Consider the following 16049-nt stretch of genomic DNA (forward strand, 5'->3'; position numbering starts at 1 on the left):
AAGAATTTTAAAGTCATAGAGTTCGTAGAGCCATAGGATGATGCCAGGAATGGGAAACTATATTTATGAGACAAGAGATACTAGGATTATTTCCACTGCAGCAGAGAAGGCTAAGTGGAGATTTAATAGACATTTTTAAAATTATGGAGATTTTCTTAAGAGTGTTTGGGGAGTCCTAGTTGGGTTGTTAGTGACAGTGTCATCAATTTAAAATTGTCACTAAGTGAGTGGAGAGAAAGGTTAGGAAAAATTCCTTTATGCAGAGGGCTTTTGGAGGACGGCATATTTTGCCACAGGGAATTGGTGAGGTAGAGACCATTGCAACTTTTAAAGGAAAATTAGATAAATGGAAGGGAGATACAGGGTCATGGGGAGAGTGTAGGACAGTAGGATTAGTTTTGGATTGCTTTAATAAAGAGCCAGCACAGGCACAATGGGCCCAACGGCCTCCTTCTGTGGATTAAACTTCTATTGTTCACAATTTCTCAAAATTTTGAATGCATTCGAGATCTCCCTTACTATCTCTGTGGTGAATGCAGCCCTAGTTTTTCAAGTCTTCCACCATAACTTATCTTCTCAACCTGATATCATCCAATCAATCTACAATCAATTTGTAACAAGATAGATGAATTAATGGCACAAAGAGAGATAAATGGGTTTTTGACTTAGTAGCCATCACTGAGAAGCGGTTGCAGGGTGACCAAGGTTGGGAACTAAATATTCCAAGGTACTTGACTTTCAGAAAAGATAAGGCAAAATGGAAAACGGGGGGAGGTAGCCCTGATAATAAAGGATGAGATAAAGGCAGTAGTGAGAAAGGATCTTAGCTCAGAAAATCAGGATATAGAAATAACAAGGGACAGAAAACACTGGTGGGAGTAGTTTATAGGCCGCATTACAGTAGCTATGGTGTTGGACAGAGTATAAATCAGGAAATTAGAGGAGCATGTAATAAGGGTAATGCAATAATCGTGGGGGACTTTAATCTTCATATAGACTGGGCAAACCAATTTGGCAAAAGTAGTTTGGAGGACGAGTTCATGGAATGCATTTGAGATAGCTTTCTAGCACAATATGTTGAGGAACCAACTAGGGAACAGGCTACTTTAGATCTAGTATTGTGTAATGAGACAGGGTTAATTAGTAATCTTATAGTTAAGGATCCTCTGGGGCAGTGCGAACATAATATGATAGAATTTCATATTGAGTTTGAGACTGATGTAGTTAAGTCCAAAACTAGGATCTTAAATTTAAACAAAGCCAATTACGTAGGTATATTGGGAAATTAGATTAAAAGATATGACGGTAGATAAACAATGGCGAACATTTAAAGAAATAATTCATAATTCTCAACAAACATACATTCCCTCGAGGAATAAAAAACTCCACGTGAAAAGTGATCTAACCATGGCTAACTAGAGAAGTTAAGGATATTATTAGATTAAAAGAAGAGGCTTACAATGTTGCCAAAAAGAGTAGTAAACCTGTAGATTGGGTGGGTTTTAGAAATCAGCAAGGGATGACCAAGAAATTGATTGAATGAGAATAAACTTGCAAGAAATATAAAAACAGATTGTAAGAGCTTCTACAAGTATGTAAAAAGAAAGAGATTAGCAAAAGTAAACGTGGGTCCCTTAGAGGCAGAGGCAGGAGAAATTATAATGGGGAATAAGGAAATGGCAGAGATGTTAAACAAATATTTTGTTACTGTCTTCACAGTAGAAGGCACAAAACACACACCGGAAATAATGGGGAACCAAGGGTCTAATAAGAGTGAGGGACTTAAAGTAATTAATATTAGTAAAGAAAAAGTACTGGAGAAATTAATGGGACTAAAAGCTGACAAATCCCCTGGATCCGGTGGCCTACATCCTTGGATTTTAAAAGAGGTGGCTGCAAAGATAGTGGATGCATTGTTTTTGATCTTCCAGAATTCCCTAGATTTTAGAACGCTCCCCATGGATTGGAGGGTAGCAAATGTAACCCTGCTATTCAAGAAAGGAGGGAGAGAGAAAACAGGGAACTATAGGCCAGTTAGTCTGACATCAGTAGTAGGGAAAATGCTAGAATCTATTGTTGAGGATGTAGTAACAGGGCACTTAGAAAAATCATAATATGATTAGGCAGAGTCAACACAGTTTTATGAAAAGGTAAATTACGTTTGTCAAATCTGTTCGATTTTTTTGAGGTTGTAACTAGCAGGATAGATAAGGGGGAACCAGTGGATGTAGTGTATTTGAAAGTCTTTCGATAAGGTGCCACACAAGTTGTTACACAATATTAGAGCTCATGGGATGGGGTAAATATATTAGCATGGATTGAGGATTGGTTAATGGACAGAAAACAGAGTAGGAATAAACGGGTCATTTTCAGGTTAGCAGGTTGTTACTAGTGGGGATTAATGCTTGGGCCTCAGCTGTTTACAATATATATCAATGACTTAGATGAGGGGACAGAGTGTAATGTATCCAAGTTTGCAGACGGTACAAAGCTAGGTGGGAAAGTAAACTCTGAGGAGGATGCAAAGAGGTTGCAAAGGGATATAGACAGGTTAAGTGAGTGGGCGAGAAGGGGGCAGATGGAGTATAATGTGGGGAAATGTGATTTTATCCACTCCGTTAAGAATAGAAAAGCAGAATTTTTTTTAAAAAGGTGAGAGACTAAGAAAGGTTGGTAGTTAGAGGGATTTGGGTGTCCTTGTACACGAATCACAGAAAATTAACATTGCAGGTACAGCAAGCAATTAGGAAGGCAAATAAGTATGTTAACCTTTATTGCAAGGGGGTTGGAGTATAATAGTAATGCTGTCTTGCTGCAATTATATAGGGCTCTGGTGAGACCTCACCTGGAGCATTGTGTACAGTTTTCATCTCCTTACCTAAGCAAGAATATACTTGCCTTAGAGGGGGTGCAACAAAGGTTCACTTGATTGATTCCTGGGATGAGGGAGTTGTCCTATGAGGAGAGATTGAGTAGAATGGGTCTATATTCTCTGGGATTTAGAAGAATGAGGTGATCTCATTGAAACGTATAAAATTCTTAGAGGACTTGACGGGGTAGATGCTGAGAGGCTGTTTCCCCTGGCTGAAGAGTCTAGAACTAGAGGTCATAGTCTCAAGATAAGGGGTCGGCCATTTAGGACTGAGATGAGGAAAAATTTCTTCGCTCAGAGGGTTGTGAATCTTTGGAATTCCCTACCCCAGAGGACTGTGGATGCTCAGTCGTTGAGTATATTCAAGACTGAGATTGATAGCTTTTTGGACACTTAGGGAATCAAGGGATATGGGGATAAGACAGGAAAGTGGACTTGAGGTAAAAGATCAGCTATGATCTTATTGAATGGCGGAGCAGGCTTGAGGGGGCATACGGCCTACTCCTGCTCCTATTTCTTATGTTCTTATGTAATCTACACTCCACCTGTTCAGCTGCACAAAACTGCATGTAGTACTCCAACTGTAGCTAAGCAATGTCTTGTACAGATACAGCATCACCACTTTGCTTTTGTATTCAATGCCTGTACAAAAAAAAACCTGAATCCAATTTATCAGTTTACGGCATTTTCCACCTGCATTCCTGCCTTTAAAGATTGTGCATTAGATCCCTAAATTTTCTGTTCTTCCATTCCATTGAGAATTTTACTGTTTCGAGTAGATTTCCAAAATGTCACATTTATCTTCATTCAATGGCTTTGGCCACATATGGTCAGTTTTGCTAACCTATGTCCTTTCCCAGTATCCCACATCCTTCCTCATAGTTTGCTATGCCCTGTAATTTAGTATTGATAGCAAATGTAGATATTATTCCCACCATGCATATGTCTAAATCACTCAAGCAACAAGTTTTGCTTACTACATAGTGTTTGCTCTCCATGAGGGCACAATTTAGCTCCAGGATAGTAGGATCTCAAGTATTCACAGCCTCATGACTGAAAATGAAATAAACCAATTAATGAATGTGGTTCAGTGCTGCTGTACACACTATTGTACAATATGCTGAATCCAGGATTTTGTATGTAAGTAGCTAAGCTGAAACTCGTAACAAAATCAATAAAATGAGTTGGCGCGATGCTAATTTCCCCCCCTTCCCCCTCTCCTTACTGGTCTTCTCCTGAAAGTGGCGATTCATAGCTGGCGAGGATCATCTGGTGCATTGACCAAGTGGCCATCCGTCCTGTATGAGCCTGGACAGCAAGTATCAACAGGCTATTCAATAATGAAGAGCATCAGAGGTAAAGTCACATCCAAAGCTGACTAACATGCATGCACTTTTCAGCAGGGATTACTAAGTAATGATCAGTTCAGAGAACCCTGCTAACTTTTCCTTTCCTTAGCTTAGGAATGCTGGGGCCAGTGGCAGTAGCCTCACAGCTGCCCTGCCTGAATCCAACTGATAGCACAATGACAAAACAGGGATTAAACCTGGGTCTTCCTTGAAATGTACTCTGCTGAAAATTTGAATATTTATCTTGGTTAAAAAGATTTTTTTTTTGTTTTGTCAATTAAAATGTGTTAAAATTCAAATCGATCTGTTTGTCATAGTGAGTCTGACATCAGCAGTTTTAGAACATTTTGCTAAAAACATTCCAAACTTTTACAGGAAAAACTGGAAAATTTTACAATACCTTCAGCAGTATGACCTTTAAAAGCATGTGAGCATTTTGACATTCAGAAATATGTGCAGAATTAAAAAAAAACAAAGAAATTGGATACTTTATGACAAAACTGGAGATTAAAAACCTAAAGGCCCATTTTGGCAAATTATCACTCAATGGTGAGGGGTTAACTGTAATTACGTATCTGTTTTTAACTGATCTACACCTATAATGGGCAGAGTTCCCAAATTGCGTTCTGTTATGCAACGGTAATATACTGCTTGCACATAATGAATTACCCACTTAGAATATTATATGCATGTGGCATCATGCAATTTGAGACATTTGCATCAGTTTTCAAAGCTGTCACTTGTTAAACCTGAACCTTGTCCCCTATCTTTACTGCTGGGGCTCAGCAAACACCCACAGTAAACATTAAATACTGGCAAGCAATGCTAATGCTCTTTTTCTTCTCTGCACTGAACATGGAGCCTGGTGGTGGCACCTGCATCCCATAGTTACAATTTGAATTGGATCAGTCCCAAGTTCCAGCGATCTCGCACCCAATATTGGCCATGTAGTGAGGGGTGTTTCAAGCTTTCACAATGTACTGAGGAGGGAACAAATATTGAACAGAGCATGTCGTGGATTAGGACGGGGCAGCGGGGTCCGATTCCTGGCGCTACATTAAGAGAAGGACAATGTCTGATCACAGAGGGTACAGTAAAAGGACAATACTCAACTGTTTGTACTGATGCAGCGATGATGGTATGGTATACAATTCCTCTTGGTGCAGTTACAAGTGAGGGAAAATGTTTGATACTTATCCATACATTGAGGCAGTGTCTAATCCAGAAATGTCCAAACTTTTCATCTTAGTGACCCACTTAGTTGCATAGTATGGAGCCTCGGGGCCATATATAAACAATTATATTACAAAACACCAAATTCATGAAGTATTTTAGAATGTAAAATTTTCAGTTGCAAACGAAGCAAGTTTATTTTTAATAAGAAAGCAATTTTCTTTTAGTTTATCATCCTGCTTGAAGAATTTCCCAATAATTTATATTAATTTGATTCTTTTTGCTATTTCAGTTTCTCATATAATTCATTTAATATACTAATTTACATTTTCAGACTGTTACCAATCTTTTCAAGATAATCTCTAACGATGTCATACCCTTAAAATTGGTGTATTGCCATGACCCTCTGTCAATCTGCATTCTCTCCCAACGAGCTGGCCACAATCTACACTCTGCCTCTGATTTGCAGGTCCAGTCTGCTCTCCCAGCTCATTTGCTGTACCCCTGTTCCCCCACCGTGATATGGCATTCTCTGACCTGTTCTTCCCAATGTGCTAGGTATCATGTCCTGCCCCCACTCTCCACAGTTGCCTGATTTGTGTGTTACCTCTTGCCTTGCTGATTTCTCAGACTTCAATTTTGTGGACTTGATGGGTTGGAAAGATCCTCTCAGTGCTGTTGAGTCATTGTATTCCGGAATTAATGAGAGCAGTAGTGAAGCTTTTTCAAAATTTAAGTGAAGAAAAACAATGGCACATGAACAGTGCACAAATAGGAAATGTGTTACTGTCTGAATACTCAGGATTTGAGGCTATAGCTTGGACACCCTTGGTCCACTCACTGAACATGCATTGAGAATGGGGGTGGACCTCAAGCCCACAGTGAATGAAGAGAACAAATGTAGATTTCTTTAGCACCTTTCATATGCCCGTGCCATTCCAAAGCATTTCACAGTCAATTTTGATGTATAATCACTGTTATTTCAGCATACAAGACAGCCAATTTGCACAACAAAGTCCTACAAACAGCACACGAATGGCCAGTTAGTGTGTTTCTGTGATATTAGTTGAGGGAGGAATGCTGATCAGGACACTTTGGTTTTCTTCAAAAAAGCAACATGGGATCTTTTATGTCTATCTGAACAGACAGTCTGGGCCTTGGTTTAACATCTCAGCCAAATTGTCAATGCAGGCAGTCCCTCAGTGCTGAACTGAAGTGTCAGTGTAGATTGTGTCAGATCCTGGAGTGGGTCTTGAACTCAAAGGTAAGAGTGCTACCAACTGAGCAAACCTGACATTGTAACAAATATATACTGTGGCAAGTAAGTGTTAATTATATGCAAGATTAATTGTATACTGAATAAAACTTGTAAAGATCTGGTATGGTTACCACTCAGGGCTGTAGGAATCTAGGCATCTGGTTCTCAATGGGGACCTTAAAATAAGTCCAACAGGTTCTGTTTTGGCAACTTCAGCTGTATTGAAATATATTGTCCAGTTGCTTGTGATTTTAAAACATGCAAATTCAGAAAACCAATGTACAGCAGCACTTCCATGCTATAAATGTGGAGGAGAGAGGAAATGAAAGATCTAATTTGACATCTGTGTCTCAAAATTGAAAACAAAAATTAAAGCAAGGCTGAAAAAGGGACCTTAACAGTGTAGAAAAAGATAGAAAAATAGTTTAAATTTATCCAGAACAAAGGCGATTAGGGTTAAGTATGTGAATTTTTTTTTTGGGGGGGGGGGAGGGAAGAAAATTTACTGATTGATGGATGAGGTCAAAACTGAAATTGATACATTTTTGTTAGGTAAGGGTATGAAGGGATATGGAACCAAGATGGGTAAATGGAGTTAAAATACAGATCAGCCATGATCTAAGTGAATAGCAGAACAGGCTCGAAGAGCTGAAGGGCCTACTCCTGTTGCTATGTTTATGTATCAAATAAAGTGCATGATGAAAGAACATTCGCTGGGGGCTGGGGGGGGGGGGGAAATGGGGGAAGAGACATCACAAAATATCAGGCAGTTTGAAATTTTCGAACAAACCTCGTGTGAGACACTAATAGAATCTCTTCTGAAAATCCATATACACTACATCTACAGCATTTCCATTATCCATCCATTTGCTGATTGATCCAAAAACTAATTAAATTTGTCAAACATGACTTGCCTTTAACAAATCCACAATTGTTCTTCATTAACCCATGCATTTCCAACGGCTCATTAACTTTATCTCTAATTATAGATTTTTAAGAGTTTTCCCATAACTGATGTTAGATTGGCTGGTCTATAAGTAACCCGGTTTATCCTTCTCCCTTCTTGAACAAAGGTTTTTCCAGTCCGACAGCACAATATGCATATTTGAGAATTGAAAGATCATAGCCAGAGCTTCTATCTCCTCTCCAAATTCTTTCAACAGCTAGGATGTACGCAATCATGGACTTAACCACCCCGAGTTCTGTTAATTTTTTCATAACTAATTCCTTTTCTACCGTATTCTCCCACAATTGTTATATATCCACCTCTGGTACATCTACATTCTCACTTCCACCATCATAACCCCGCTGATAGGGTTAAAGTAGGGAGAGGAGGTTTGTGTGGAGCATGAACACCGGAGTGGACCTGTTGGGTTGAATGGCCTATTTCTGTGCTTACATTCTATGTAATATGTAAAAACTAATGCAAAATAATTAATATTCTGCCATATCTTCATCCTCTACAATTAGATTCCCTCCTTAATCCCTGTTTGGTCCTACTATTTGATTTTACATTATCTGCTAGTCTTCTACACATTTCTTCTTAGCCCTTCTCAACTGCCTTTTCACCTCCCCACTACACTTTCTATATTCCTTGTGATTATCTTCAGTATTGTTAGCCCTAATTTTATCATATGCCTCCCTTTTAAGTTTCAGTATGGTTTTGATCTATTAATCCACATAGAATCATAGAAAGTTAAGGCACAGAAGGAGGCCATTCGGCCCATCATGTCCGTGCCAGTTGAAAAAAAGCTATCCAGCTTAATCCCACTTTCCAGCACTTGGTCCGTAGCCTTGTAAGTTTATGGCACTTCAAGTGCACACCCATGTACTTTTTAAAATGCGTTGAGGATTTGTGCCTCTACCACCCTTACCACCCTCTGGCTGCAAAAATTTCTCCTCAGCTCCCCTCTAATCCTTCTACCAATTACTTTAAATCTATGCCCCCTGGTCACTGACCCCTCCGCTAAGGGAAATAGGTCCTTGCTATCCACTCTATCTAGGCCCCTCATAATTTTATACACCTCAATTAAATCTCCCCTCAGCCTCTTCTGTTCCAAAGAAAACAACCCCAAGCCTAGCCAATCTTTCCTCATAGCTGAAACTCTTCAGTCCTGGCAACATCCTCATAAATCTCCTCTGCACCCTCTCTAGTGCAATCACATCTTTCCTGTAATGTGGTGACTAGAACTATACGCAGTACTCAAGCTGTGGCCTAACTAGTGTTTTATACAGTTCTAGCGTATCCTCCCTGCTGTTATATTCTATGCCTTGACTAATAAAGGAAAGTATCCATTTTTAACCACCTTAGCCACCTGTCCTGCTACCTTCAGGGATCAGTGGATATGCACTCCAGTCCCTCTGTTCCTCTAACCTCTCAGTATCCTCCTCCCATTTATTGTGTATTCCCTTGCATTGTTTGCCCTCCCCAAACACATTACCTCACACTTCTCCAGATTTTTTCTGCCCATCTGACCAGTTATCTTCCTGCAGTGTACTGCTTTCCACCTCACTATCAATCACATGGCCAATTTTTGTATCATATGCAAACTTATTAATCATGCCCCTTACATTTAGGTCTAAATCATTTATATCACAAAAAGCAAGGGACCTAGACCTGAACCCCACTGGAAACAGCCTTCCAGTCACAAAAACATCCGTCGACCATTACCCTTTGCTTCCTGCCACTGAGCCAATTTTGGATCCAACTTGCCACTTTTCCTTGGCTTTTACTTTTCTGACCAGTCTGCCATGTGGGACCTTGTCAAAAGCCTTGCTAAAATCCATGTAGACTTCATCAAACGTGCTACCCTCATTGAATTTTTTGAGGAGGTAACAAGGAGAGTCAATCAAGTTAGTCAGACATGACGTTCCTGTAACAAATTCATGCTAACTATCCTTGATTAATGCGTGTCTTTCTAAATGACGATTTATGCGGTCCCTCAGAATTGTTTCCAATAATTTGCCCACCACCGAGGTAAGGCTGACTGGCCTGTAATTACTCAGTCTATCCTTTTCTCCCTTTTTAACAATGGTACATTAGCAGACCTTCAATCCTCCAGCACCACGCCTGTAGCCAGAGAAGATTTGAAAATGATGGTCAGAGCCTCTGCTATTTCCTCCCTTGCTTCTCAACAGCCTGGGATACATTTCATCCGGGCCTGGTGATTTATCGACTTTCAAAGATGCTAATCCCCTTAATATTTCCTCCTTCACTATGTTTATCCCAACCAATATTTCACATTCCACTTCCTTAACTACAATGTCTGCATCGTCCCCCTCTTTTATGAAGACAGATGCAAAGTATTCATTAAGAACTATACCCACATCTTCCGCCTCCACACGTAGATTACCTTTTTGGTCCCTAATAGGCTCTACTTTTTCCTTAGTTAGCGTCTTGCTCTTTATGTATTTATAAAACATCTTTGGGTTTTCCTTGATTTTACTTGCCAGTATTTTTTCATGCCCTCTCTTTGCTTTCCTAATCTTTAATTTCACCCCTGCACTTTCTATACTCCTCTAGGCTTTCTGCAGTATTGAGCGTTCGGTGTCTGACATAAGCTTCTATTTTCTGCCTTATCTTACCCTGTATGCTCCTGGTCATCCAGGGGTCTCTAGATTTGGCATTCCCACCCATTTTTTGTGGAAACATATTTGCTCTGAGCCCTCACTATCTCTCCCTTGAATGCCTCCCACTGTTCTGACACTGATTTACCTTCAAGTACAGAACTTTTCTTTGATCCACCCCCTTTTTGTCTAATAGGAATATATTCACTTTGTACTTTATTCAACTCATTTGAAGATTTCCCACTGCTGCTCTTTTGACCCGTTTGCTAACTCTTCTGTCCAGTCAGTTTGGGCCACATCCCTCGTTATTTTGCTAAATTTCGCCTTTTTCCAGTCCAGGATCCTTATCTTCGACTCCAAGATATTTCCAATTTTTTTTTACATGTTGTAATTGCTATTTCTCAATTGTTTTCCTACTCTCATCAGTTATTTGCCCCACTTCATTTCCTGGAACCTAATTAAGCAATGTTTCTTTCTTTGTTGGACTAGAAACATACTGATGTAGGAAGTAGTCCTAGATTCTACAAAATATTTCCCACTTTGATCACTTACATTACCTTTACTCAGTTAAAATCACTCAACATTATTACCCTGTTGTTTGTACATATCTCTCTAAAGTGTGTGTAGTTCTTCTCTTTATCTCATCTCTACTGCTTGGTGGCTTGTAATGCACACCAAGAATTGTACCACTTTGCTTCCTATTTCTTAACTATCCACATGAATTCCATCTTAATGTAACACCCTAGAATGTCCTGAATGTATCCAGTATTGTAATAGAATACTTTACTCACACTTTGCCTCCCTATTTCTTCTTAAAATGTTATGACCAGGAATATTGTTCCCAACCCTGTACAAACCTAAGCCTCGTATCTGTTATTACTGCATCATATCCGCCCAGTTATTAATGCTTTTGATTCTGCAATGTTTTGAATGCTTTGTGCATTCGCATTCATTCCAATTAATACTAACCCTTATTCTTTTTCCTTGTTTGCCCATTTAATTTTTTGATATCCCTTGCCCTATCTACAACAGCATTTTCAGCTCTCATTAGCCTCTTTATTTGCCTTTCTCCTGATATTTTCTCTATTTATTTCAGCTAAGCCTTCTGCTTTTATTCCAACAGCGTTATTAATTCTGCTCTTGTGCTAGTTCCAAACTTAAGATTCCCCCACTCTCTACCAAATAGTTTAAATCCTCTCCCACTGCATCATTTACCCTCCCTGCAAGGACATTGGTGCCACTTTGATTTAGGTTAAGACCGTTCCTTCAATATAGTTTTCCTTTTTTCCAGAAATCGCTTCAATTCAGTGAATCCCATCCTGCAGCCATGCATTCTCTTGCCCAATCCATCTCCTTAACCTGTCCCCTGTGGGGCACAGGAAGCAATCTAGAGGTTACCACCCTTGAGGTCGTTTTTTTCCAATCTAGAGCCTATCTCTTTAAACTCCCTTTGCGAGACCTCAAGCATACTTCTGTCAGTCATTGGTTCCAACATGGACAACGTGTGGCTGCCGTCCTTCTCTTTCCAGAAGTTTTCCGCCTGTTCTGCAGTGTCCTTCACCATGGCATCGGGGAGATTAAAAAAAAACATTTAGGACCCCTAGTCACAAAAGAAAGACTTGCATTTATATAGCGCTTTTCACGACTTCAGGACGTCCCAAAGTGCTTTACAGCCAATTAAGTACTTTTATTTTTGAAGTGTAGTCACTGTTACAATGTAAGAAATGCGGCAACCAATTTGCGCACAGCAAGCTCCCACAAACAGCAATGTGATAATGACCAAATAATCTGTTTTAGTGGTGTTGATTGAGGGATAAATGTTGGCTAGGATACCGGAGAAGAATGCCCCTGCTCCTCTTCGAAATAGTGCCATGGAATCTTTTACGTCCACCTAAGAGAGCAGACAGGGCCTCAGTTTACCGTCTCATTTGAAAGTCGTTACTGCAAGGCTGTATATATGTCAGACTATAGAATCTCCCACTACTACCACTCTCCTATTGTAGTCCACCTGCCTCTCATCTCCTTGGACAGTCTCTTGCTTGTTTGTGCCATAATGTTCCAGTACCACCACTCTCTGGGTCACTGTCCACCTCATACTTATCCAACACTATCTTTTGGACAGTTCCAGTTTCCAGAGGGTTCCTGCATCCGTGAGTCCTGTCTTCCTCTGCTGCTCTTGGGGATCATCACCCACTTCTCCCTTTCTATTCTATCCCTGGTGTCCTGAACTATCTAGCATTGCCTCTTGGGTGTCCACATTCTTGAGAATACAATGCAGAAACCCTTCATCCCCTCTGACACTGAGAAGTGTGGCCAATTGCTGGTCGAGCACAGAGATCCTCTGCTCCAAAAACTCAATTTTACAACACTTAGTACAAATGTGTTGCTCTGGGGTTGTTGAGGATCCATGATGACTGACATATCATAGTACACACACATCACGAGGGCTCTCTGCATGCCATCCCCCGGTGTCTAATTTAAAAATGCAGATAGTGTTACCCTGAACTCTGCACCAAACACTGCTTACATACAAGTAATAATTATAAAAATTGAACACCTATCCAAATGCACTTCAATAATGAACTCCCTTCAAAGCTAATAATTTACACCTCCGATGTCCAGTCTGTGCTGAGTTAGCTGATCTCAGTTATGGCAGTGGTAGCAGTGCTACAGTTGGTTCCAGTGCCCCTGGATCAAGAGGAGGAAAATCAGCCAAGGATTATGATGCAGTGACCTACACTGGAAAGTGCGCAGCAGGTGAGGTCAAGATTGGGTTCAGGTACAATAGCCTGACAATAATCACTATCTAGGTTACACGTTAAAAATGGCTACTTGGACAAAATACCAGAAGGCACCCCGCACCCATATCCAATAAAGAGTTTTTGGGAGAGTAGGGTAAAAAATCCTTCCACCTCCCCTTCCCACAGAAGAACTGCACCTCACCGAAATTATCATTCCGCAAGTTTAGACTGAAATCTTAGGAGAGATTCCTACTGTACCGTGAGGATAATGGGTGGGGAGAACACATATGTAGTCCTACTCAAAACATGAACCCATTGTGTTTTTTTCCCCCAGATGCTTAAGGACCTGCTATGCATTTCCAGCAATTTTTGATTTTATTTCATACTGCATAGGGTAACTGGTTTTCCCTTACAGGATAAACGAGAGGCTAGGGCAATGACGTAACTCTGCCAAACAACTACATTTCCATTGATACAGGTGGCTTCAGGTCATCTTCACGGCTTTTCTCCTGACATGGAATACACGATTTGCTGAGCATTAGGCAAGGTTTTGACAAGGTGATAGAAACAGCTGTCCGCAACCAAAATGTGTTATTAAACTAGCTAGTGCGGCAGAAAGATTTTGCAGAAACAAATGAAAATCATGACTACAGACCAAAAAGCCTTTTTCATTTGCATTGATCACAACACTGCAGATGTGGCTTTTGCTGATGGAAGATAAGGAACTGAAAACAGTACAGTGATACAATAAGGTGCAAGATGGAAGAACACACTTGGTCCTTGACCTGAAATGCTCTTAAAAGGGCAGTTGTAGGAAACTTTTCCTCAGGGAATTGCTGATATGACAGTGTTGTATCTTTTAAAAAATTACATTAGTATTGTGGATTATTGGCATGATTAATGAAATAACTGCCTTAAAGGGGAATATAGATTGCACAATTTCCTTAGGGCATGGAATTTGGACTCTATTACTCAACAGTAATTAAGTCCAACAGTAATTTTAATTGTAAAAATTCTTCCTATATATTATTTCACACACAAAAAAAAAGATATTTTCAACAGTACTATACCAAAAAGCTTTTAAAACTGCAAGTATATTTTTGCAGAAGCAGCTAGGTCCACTGCAGTCTATAAAAGGTGAACAGCTCACAGGAGCTGGAGAAATGCTGTAGTTTGAATCATATTTACAGCATCTCAGCCTACGTCCTTTTGGAAGATATTCTTAGAAAGTTGGAGTGTTAAACCACTCCTTTTACATGTTACTTTTAATTCAGAGCACCAAAATTGTGACCAATACACAGCTGTAATGGGAAAGGGTTGTAGTCAAGTTGACATCACAATAAGAGCACAATAGGCAAGTATTTTCCAATAAACACTTTTTAAAAAAAAAAGTTGTCAGATCAGATGTAATGTCCATAATATTAACACTGACATGAAGGGGAGGCAGGGACTGGCAAAGAGAAACCATCTGAAGTAACTTAACATTTAACAGTTTTGCTTGGCATCAGTGTGCTGAAGCACCAGAACCCCTTCAAGCTATCACAGAAAAAGGTCACACTCTAACAGAAGTGGACAATTTATTTTACACACAAGTACATAATTTCCCTTTACTTCGAAAGGCTGGTCACACATGACATGGAATGTTATGGTACTCACTTGCATATAGTTCTCTGTGCACAACTTTTGTACCGTAAAAAGTGCACAAAATGCCAGCCTATTTCTCAAATATATATCTTTTTTTAATTACATCAGCAATATTTTTTTTAAACACAACCTGTACATATACCCTCCCTCCTTCAAACACTTTTCATATCACCACCAGATTTAGGTTGATTAACTAAAAACATACCCACTGGTCAGCTTCACTAAAAAAAATGGTGGGGCAGCTATACAAGTTTGTAAGTGAGTCTTAATCTATGTATGTTTAAACAACCCCAATGGTCAGTAAGATGCTTCCAAGCAAGGCCCCTGTTTGTTACTTAATCCACTCTGCACATGTAGATCTTTACATTCAGTGATGCTCCAGACCTTTACCGAAGTGTGCTCTGGCAAGCAAACTGCCTGAATCGACATTTAATAGTACACCAGATGATGTGGCAGTCTCATATTTGTCAGGACTCTCCATTTTGCACTTTGGCTATTGGTGGCTGAAGGAAATCTTTAAATGGAACTAACGCCTCTTTCAAAGCTGAGCAAACCTCAGAGGATGTGCAGGTAATACATTCAACTAGTGTTGGATACAGAGCAATTACCTGCGACCAGGTGTTGGTATCAACTGTAATGAGAAAAAACAGAATAGAAAGTAAAGCATTGAATATTTTTTTTCAAAAGTTCAACACCAAAAATCTTTGGGCTCAAATCTAACAGAAAACCAGTAGAACATATAATTCCATAGTATCACATTGAGGCAGTAACTGTAAAAGCTGGTCCACAAGTCACACCTCCAGATATGTCTTCAATGATGTGCAGATCTGGAGGGTGTGACTGATGCACAAGGATAAGCATCTTCTGTTACCTGGCTGATGTAATTCACCAGTGGCACTTGTACACTGATTTTTAAGGTACCTGCACACAGACTGCCTTCTAGAAGACTTCTTCCCAGAGTTCTATGCCTGGTTGAAAGTCTTAGGAAGGCACATTCAATGCAACACTAAGCAACTTTATGCTCCTTCATACAACAATACATTAAAACAGCTGATTTAAAATAATGCGTATTTGTTAACTTTATCCTTTATTCTCTAACTTCATGTTTTTTATTGAAGTTTGTAGTTATAGGTACGAACAACTGAACAGCATATTTCTACATTTTGTCTAAAAGTTGTGTCAGTTTTCAGTTGGCTTAGCTTTATGTTATGCCAGATTGCATTTCAGCTTGCTGAAACCTCCCAAAAAGGCTGAAGTGGTTTGTCTAAGTTCAGTATTGAACTCAAAGCTGATGCAAGGAAAATCAATTTATGGAAAACTGAAACAAATATATTTTCTATAAAATTCACCTTTATGTTGAGTTGTTTTGATCTGGAATGCACTGCCTGAAAGAGTGGTGGAAACAGATTCAATAGTAACATTCAAAAAAGAATTGGATATATACT

The 16049-nt window shown here is 39.6% G+C and overlaps 1 protein-coding gene and 1 long non-coding RNA gene across 8 annotated transcripts in view; one reads left to right on the forward strand and one right to left on the reverse strand.

Annotated features, from left to right (window-relative positions):
• LOC137334590 (uncharacterized) overlaps nucleotides 1-16049 on the forward strand; it is a 44202-nt gene that overhangs the window by 10057 nt on the left and 18096 nt on the right. The window contains exon 3 of one of the 2 annotated variants that reach the window (XR_010966186.1): nucleotides 4115-4228. The exons of the other annotated variant lie outside the window; for it this stretch is intronic. This is a non-coding gene — a long non-coding RNA (uncharacterized lncRNA). The remainder of the gene's footprint in view (nucleotides 1-4114; nucleotides 4229-16049) is intronic. 2 annotated transcript variants of the gene reach the window in all.
• Nucleotides 14322-16049, reverse strand: part of mon2 (MON2 homolog, regulator of endosome-to-Golgi trafficking) — a 135276-nt gene continuing 133548 nt past the window's right edge. For all 6 annotated transcript variants that reach the window (XM_067999377.1, XM_067999375.1, XM_067999376.1 and 3 more), the window contains one exon: nucleotides 14322-15235. In XM_067999377.1, the coding sequence (XP_067855478.1) occupies nucleotides 15072-15235 (164 nt within the window). In that variant the 3' untranslated portion in view covers nucleotides 14322-15071. The remainder of the gene's footprint in view (nucleotides 15236-16049) is intronic.

The sequence above is a fragment of the Heptranchias perlo genome, chromosome 18 (assembly GCF_035084215.1).
Source record: "Heptranchias perlo isolate sHepPer1 chromosome 18, sHepPer1.hap1, whole genome shotgun sequence".
In the NCBI taxonomy this organism is placed as follows: Eukaryota; Metazoa; Chordata; class Chondrichthyes; order Hexanchiformes; family Hexanchidae; genus Heptranchias; species Heptranchias perlo.